This window comes from Papio anubis, chromosome 17 (genome assembly GCF_008728515.1).
Source record: "Papio anubis isolate 15944 chromosome 17, Panubis1.0, whole genome shotgun sequence".
Taxonomy (NCBI): domain Eukaryota; kingdom Metazoa; phylum Chordata; class Mammalia; order Primates; family Cercopithecidae; genus Papio; species Papio anubis.
The window spans coordinates 42779950-42786910 of NC_044992.1; the positions used below are offsets into that span (position 1 = coordinate 42779950).

Sequence of the window (6961 nt, forward strand, 5' to 3'; positions counted from 1 at the left end):
ACTGTGGAACACATGAAATCCTCACATCACACACCCCAGGTACACTCGTCCCATGCACCCGATCCCCAAAAGTGTCCCCAGTCCCCAGTGCTGTCCCATGATACACAGAATCTGCCCTCAGACTTATTGAAGCACACAGTCACGGAGACAGCCTGTGTCCACCCAACCTCGTGGGGACCCCAGGTCCCTCACTCCCTTTAGCAAGACCGGGCCATCTGTGAAACTGCACACACATAGCTTTGGAGATAGTTCTGGTATCACGGGACAGGCTGCACATTCCCATCAACCCCTAAATCCACACAGGCCTGCTTCCCCTTCTCCAATAGGATCCTCCTAGGGCTAAATTACGTCTTTCATAGGCTCAAGGCACTTTTGCCTGGTGGGCACCTTCCTCCATAAAAAGAAAATTCTTCAAATTACATTTTGTAATTATGTAATACAATAATATAATAGCAATGACTGCATTGCTATTAAGATAATGTATTAATATCGTATATTCAAACATTCTCTTCTACCTAAAAGGTGTTTTCCTTTTCTTCTGATTTGAAGAGAAACCATTTTCAGGGGCCCTGAGTCCTCACCACTTTGGGTACATTTGTGTGCCTGTCATTTGCACAGTGCGTGCACACGCGTGCACACACACACAACCATACTCCACCTTAGACCATCTCCTTCTACAAACACTCAATAGGCAAACTCCCCTCCTTCCCCACCTCACCTAAGCCCATCTCTCATCCCCCAGCCAGAGAAACAGGCTGACAGATCCTGGGGGCTCCGCAGAGCAACCCTTCCCCTCCACCTCCACGCCCCTCCTTCAGAGAACTTATCTGGGCTAGAGCTACAAGAGTAGCAAGGAGGGTGTGTGTGTGTGTGTGTGTGTGTGTGTGTGTGTGTGTGTGTGTGTGAGTAAAAACAAAGACTGGGGGAAAGAGAAGAGAGAGGAGGGAGGAGAGAAGGAAAAGGGGGGGAGGGAGGGAGGGAGAGAGAGAGAGAGAGAGAGGAGAGCACAGGAGCGAGAGAGCAAGAGCGTGTTTTGCCTGGAAGGCAAGACTTGCAGCCAATCAGCGAGTAGGAGCCTCCCTCGGCGACTCCACTATTGAGTCTATAACCGGCTGGCCGGGCGGAGCTGGCAGCATTTGACTGTGGCTTGGGACGCGAGGAGAGGCGCGCAGCGACCGCCTGACGGCAGGCAATGGTGTAAGCGCCTCTCGGCCTCCCCCTCCCCCAGACGCGGCCGGGTCCTCCCCTCGCCCTCTGGACACACACCCCTGCCTCGTCTCCTCCGCCTCTCCTGCGCTCCGGTCCGCTCCTGTCCTCCGCGGAGGCCAGCCTTGGGGAGGTGCAGTGCCCGCCAGGATGAGTGGCTCCTTCGATCGCAAGCTCAGCAGCATCCTCACCGACATCTCCAGCTCCCTTAGCTGCCATGCGGGCTCCAAGGACTCGCCTACCCTGCCCGAGTCTTCTGTCACTGACCTGGGCTACTACAGCGCTCCCCAGCACGATTACTACTCGGGCCAACCCTATGGCCAGACGGTGAACCCCTACACCTACCACCACCAATTCAATCTCAATGGGCTTGCAGGCACGGGTGCTTACTCGCCCAAGTCGGAATATACCTACGGAGCCTCCTACCGGCAATACGGGGCGTACAGGGAGCAGCCGCTGCCAGCCCAGGACCCAGGTGAGGGCCATGGGGTCGCGAGGACAGTGGGAGACACTGGAAGGTTCCCGAGGGAGGAAAAGGCATGGACTGGAAGCCAAAATCTAGGAAAACTTCTAAGAAAAGTACCGCCTGGAGTTAGAGAAGTTGGCGTAGATGACCCTCAGAGGGACCAGGCGACCTTCCAGCCCCGGGTCTGCGAGCATTTGGGGCGCGATGTGCGCGGTGCGCCGCGGTCCCGGATGAGGAGCGGGGTGAGCTGAGAGAGGAAGGGGAGGGCTGTGGGTTGTCAGGAAATCTCCGACTCGAGGTGATTTCGTGGGCATTTCAGCAGGCGATTCTCGATCCGGTCGCAGAGGGCTTGGGGGTAGGCGGCGGGGGCTGGAAACTCTAGGGGCTCTCCTTTGGATAAGGGATGGGGAGACTAGAAGACGTGAGGGGGCAATGAGAGGGACCCACGGAAGTTGTGGGAAAGCGGAGGGAAGCAGCAACTGAGAGGCAGAGAAGCTGAAAAAGGGAAAAGTGAGGCAGCAAGAGAGAAGTGTTGAAAGACAGTGAGAGAAAGGACAGAAGAAACAGGAAAGGAAGGAGAGAAGGAAGGGGAGAGGAAGGGGGACAGGGAAAGAAAGAAAGTCTGCACTATCCTTGCGACTTTTCTGAAAACCTAAAGCGATTCAAAAATGAAAAGTTTTTTAAAGGGCGGGGGGTGGGCGGGAAGGAGCGAGAGAAACAAGCAACGACGAGATGGAGCTGGGAAGGGGGCAGCCAGCAGCCGGTCGGCGAGGAGCCCCGAGGCTGGGAGGCGAGCCGGGAAGGCGTCGTGAGCGAAGCCACGGCGGTCCTCGCGCAGGCGGCGGCTGGCGCCGGGGACAGTGCTCCGGAGGCCGGGCGCGGAACTGGGAGCGCCGAGTCGTGGGCCGTGGCCGGGTCCGGCTGTGTGGCCTCGGCTCCTTCCAGGGCCGCGGGCGGCGGAGCGGGCGGCCGGGAATCCCGCGGCGAGTAGGTGGGCGGAAGGGAGGGGCGTCCTGCCGGGCCCTGGAGGGTCGCTGGAGTAGCAGGCAGAGGCTGAGCCGCCCCCTTTCCCGCCCGGTGCGTTCCCCGCAGTGTCGGTGAAGGAGGAGCCGGAAGCAGAGGTGCGCATGGTGAATGGGAAGCCCAAGAAGGTCCGAAAGCCGCGTACGATCTACTCCAGCTACCAGCTGGCCGCCCTGCAGCGCCGCTTCCAGAAGGCCCAGTACCTGGCGCTGCCCGAGCGCGCCGAGCTGGCCGCGCAGCTGGGCCTCACGCAGACACAGGTTGGTGTTTGGCTGCCCAGGGCCGTGGGGGCGCGCGGGATCCCGTAGTTCCCCGGGCGCTGCCGAGCCTGGCTGTCCATTTAAGGGTCCTGCGGGATCCTGGAACTCTTGTCTGGGGGATGGGGGCCTGCGAGGTTCAACTTCGGTCGGAAGTTTCTGCGTTAGCACGTGTACAAGTGAGAATAGTTGTGAACCCGTGCAATTGTGTATGTCTGTCCCAGAGAGGTGCTCTCCTTCCCCTACTCCAGAACCCCCAGCTCCCAAGTGTCCCAGCAGCGCTGCTCACTTAGTAGGAGTGCACATCGTGTTTTCCCTTCAGGCTAGGCATGTGTGTAAACTGTGTGCATGTATAGGCGAGTGTGTGTTTGCACACGTGCTGTGTGGGTCTGCATGCACCGGAGGATGCTCACATAGGGAGTGTGATCCTGCCAGGGTCACTGTGCATAACGATGGGGGCACGTGCGTGTGACTGTGCACTCTGAATGCATGTGTGTTCTGAATGCATGTTCAGAAATGTGTGCTTTCGTGAAAATACCACATTCCTGCTCAGCACCTGAATACTCAGAGAGGCCAAATTCCCTATCTGAAGGAGACGGGGACTCAAAAGTGAGTGTCCTACCCCCACCTCATCCAGTCCCTAAAGACCCCAGCGGCCTATCACTGCTCAGGGGAGGAGCAGTGGATGCCTGGCTCCCGCCAGGTGTTGACAGGCGGGCCTAGGTTGTGGCTGTGGCTGTGGCTGCGTGGGGCCCCATCCGCAGGGAATCTGGGTCACCTGGTGAGGAGCTGATTCATTGTTTGTACCAGTCATGGGGTGGGGAGTGGCAGGGGGAGGGGGAGATACCCCAGGGGAAATTTGGGGAATCATGGCTCACCTGCTCTTGAGTCCCCAGGTCACCCCCATTATCTAACCTGAGCTCAGGAGGACTTCTCCACGCCTGAGTGTGTGAATGTGGGTGCTCATGTTGTGGGGTGCTTATCTGGGTGTATCTGTGTCTGCGTGTATTTTTATCGTCTAGTGTCTGTGTGTGAGGCTGTGAGTGGGAACGTAGCTGGGTATGGAGATGTGTATGTGGGTGTGTTTGTCTCTGTGTATCTGTGCACCTCTGCTTATGGGTGTCTAATGTGAATGAAATGCTACAAACCGCCCATCTCCCACCTCAACGGCTTTTTATTGAGTGCTCACTATATACCAGGCTGCTCTAAGATTTTTATACGTCGTACCTTATTTGAGCCTCAGAGTGACCCTATGAGGCAGGTAATAGTGCTGTTCTCATCCCCATTTTGCAGACAAGAGGAAGGCAAGAACCAGAGAGGTTAAGTAACTTGCCCAAGGTCACGCTTAATAAGCGACAGAGCAGAATTTGGACCCAGGCAGCTGAATGTTGCTCGCCACCGTTCTACCCCAGATGGAAGAAACGATCGGTGTCCTGGGAGTCAGGAGGCCTGTTTTTTGCCTGATTCTTACGTGAAATTGGGTTCTGGCCTTGCTTTTTCTTGGCTGGGTTCTTCCTAGGGTGTTTTGTTTTAGCATTCTGAGAGGCTAACTAGCTACCCCTTTCTTCTCTGGCCCAGGTGAAAATCTGGTTCCAGAACCGCCGTTCCAAGTTCAAGAAACTCTACAAGAACGGGGAGGTGCCGCTGGAGCACAGTCCCAATAACAGTGATTCCATGGCCTGCAACTCACCACCGTCACCCGCCCTCTGGGACACCTCCTCCCACTCGACTCCGGCCCCTGCCCGCAGTCAGCTGCCCCCGCCGCTCCCATACAGTGCCTCCCCCAGCTACCTGGACGACCCCACCAACTCCTGGTACCACGCACAGAACCTGAGTGGACCCCACTTACAGCAGCAGCCACCTCAGCCAGCCACCCTGCACCATGCCTCCCCCGGGCCCCCGCCCAACCCTGGGGCTGTGTACTGAGCACCCACCTGACCTGCACCCCTGACAAAGGACCCCAGGACCAGGCAGAAGGCGCCTCCGTCCTAGCCACTCAGGAATCATCGAGGAGCACAGGGAAAAGGAACTCCCTTTCCCCCTCCCTTGCCCCTTCCTCCAGGGACCCAAGCGCTTCCAGATGACATTTGCATGGACCAAGGATGCCCCCTGAACCTCCCTCCCTCTGCCTAGACACTGGGGTGCCCCTCCAGATGTGAGGGCATTCCACCCCAGTGGGGACAGCCGTTCCCCTACCTGCTCCAGGAGCCTGGATTGGCGTTAAATGGCTCATCATTTTCCAGCTTCTTAAACTTAGTGCCTGTTCCCAGACTGGAGACTTTGGGATGGGGGAGAGTGTGGAGGCAGGTCCTGCCTGTGCTGGGGCACCTGGCACTGTGGATCTTATAACTTGCCAGGCCTAGTTCCTCCTGAGCCACTGGTGGTCTCCCCCTGCTTGAGCGGCCCCTCTGCCGAAAAGACAGTGGACATCATGACGAGGACTCCGGGTGGGGACCTGAATTGGTCCCCGCCCTGCACTTCTAGCCCTCATTTAAGATTTGAGGGTGAAACCAAAGAAAACCCCCTAAGTGAGGGAATCTTTTACTATTTGTGGCTTTAGAGGAAAGAACTAAAGGAGCCATCTCTCTCCCCTCTCCTCCGTTCTGAGAGGAGGGCTGGGTCTCAGACGTTTTTCCTAAGGACTTATTTCTTCCACGTCCAGGACTTTGCACAACTTTGGTTTTAAAAGCTGTTGAAAAATAGGAAAACAAAGGGCATTGTTCACAGATAGGGCCAAGTCTCCCCTTGCAAAGGTGCCTCTGTTCTGTCCCTGCCCCCACCTCACCTCCTCTACTCCTCCAGTAAGTTGGCAGTTTTGGTGCCAAACCCCAAATCTCCAAAGAGACATACCAGGGAAGACAAACCCCCAAACACCTCCTTTCCGGTGGCCTTGGAAACAGATTGCTCCGAGCTGGAGAATGTCGGGTGAGGTGCATAGAAGAGGAGGGGAGAGTTAGAACTTGTGCCTTTAGGAGTAAGGGGTAACTGCCTGGAGGGCTGGTGGCACTGCCCCTCCCTGACCCAGACATCCCATCAAAGCTAACTTTCCTCCACCCCTGATGCAGTAAAACATCGAAAAAAAAAGGAGAGGTAGAAGACTGTAGCTATATATATAAATATATAGTAAGTATTTTTTTTTAAGAGCAACAGAGAGAAGCAGCCTCCTCCCTGCTGCGGTTTCCTATTTATGTGGCCATGTTCCTCCTGGACGGATCTCCCTGTGTGTTTCAAGCTGAGAGATGTGGGCTCTGGCTGGATTTGGGTTTTGTGGGAGGTGCAGGGGCCAAGAGAGACATGGTAGGTCTCCAAGAGTCCCACCGGGCGGGGGCAGGGAGAAGCAAAGCCAGCTCCCACCCCCTCCTAGCCTTCTCATTTCTGCTTTCTTACTGGACTCATCTTTATATATAATGTTAATAAAAAAGACGAAAATAACCACTGAGCTCTTTGAACTGGAGGCTGTTGGCAGCTCTTGTGGGGAGGGTCTGAGAGTTGGGGAAGGTGTCCAGTGGGGAGGTACTTCTGAGCTCTGAGGGAGACGGGGCCCCCAGGAAACCACTGCTAAGGTGCTGGGCTGGGCCTGGCCCCTGGTGGCAGGTGCTCCTAAAACCATGGCTGTCCCCCATCTGGGCCGGTCTTTGGGGAGGCTCCCAGCAGCAGCTTCCCTGACTCCTCTGCTTGGCAGCTGGGTGCTCAGAATCAGACAGCTCCCTCTGCACCGCCGCCGGGTCACCTCAGGGCTGCTCTTTGATCTGGAGATCACATGCAGACATGCTTGCACATGTGTGTAACCCCCTGCCTCCACGCCCAGGCACTCCTGGCCCCTCACCCTCCTGTCTGTCCCTTTCAGCTTGGGGTGAGGGTGGGGCCTCAGTCAGGGGGACACCACTGCTCCCTCAGCTGGGAGTGACCTAGCATTGTGATCTAGGCTTGGTGATGGGGGTGGGGTTTGTGTTTACCTTCTCAAGGAGGGCTCAGGCCCTGACTCAGAGCCTCCTCACTGCCACCACCC

General features: G+C 56.7%; 1 protein-coding gene across 1 annotated transcript; it reads left to right on the plus strand.

Annotated features, from left to right (window-relative positions):
- The first annotated feature begins 1137 nt into the window (after positions 1-1137).
- Positions 1138-6384, plus strand: DLX3 (distal-less homeobox 3). The gene is made up of 3 exons (XM_021928992.2): positions 1138-1681; positions 2765-2955; positions 4531-6384. The coding sequence occupies exons 1-3, from the start codon at positions 1357-1359 to the stop codon at positions 4876-4878; spliced, it is 864 nt and encodes a 287-aa protein (XP_021784684.2). The 5' UTR covers positions 1138-1356; the 3' UTR covers positions 4879-6384.
- The last annotated feature ends 577 nt before the right edge of the window (positions 6385-6961 follow it).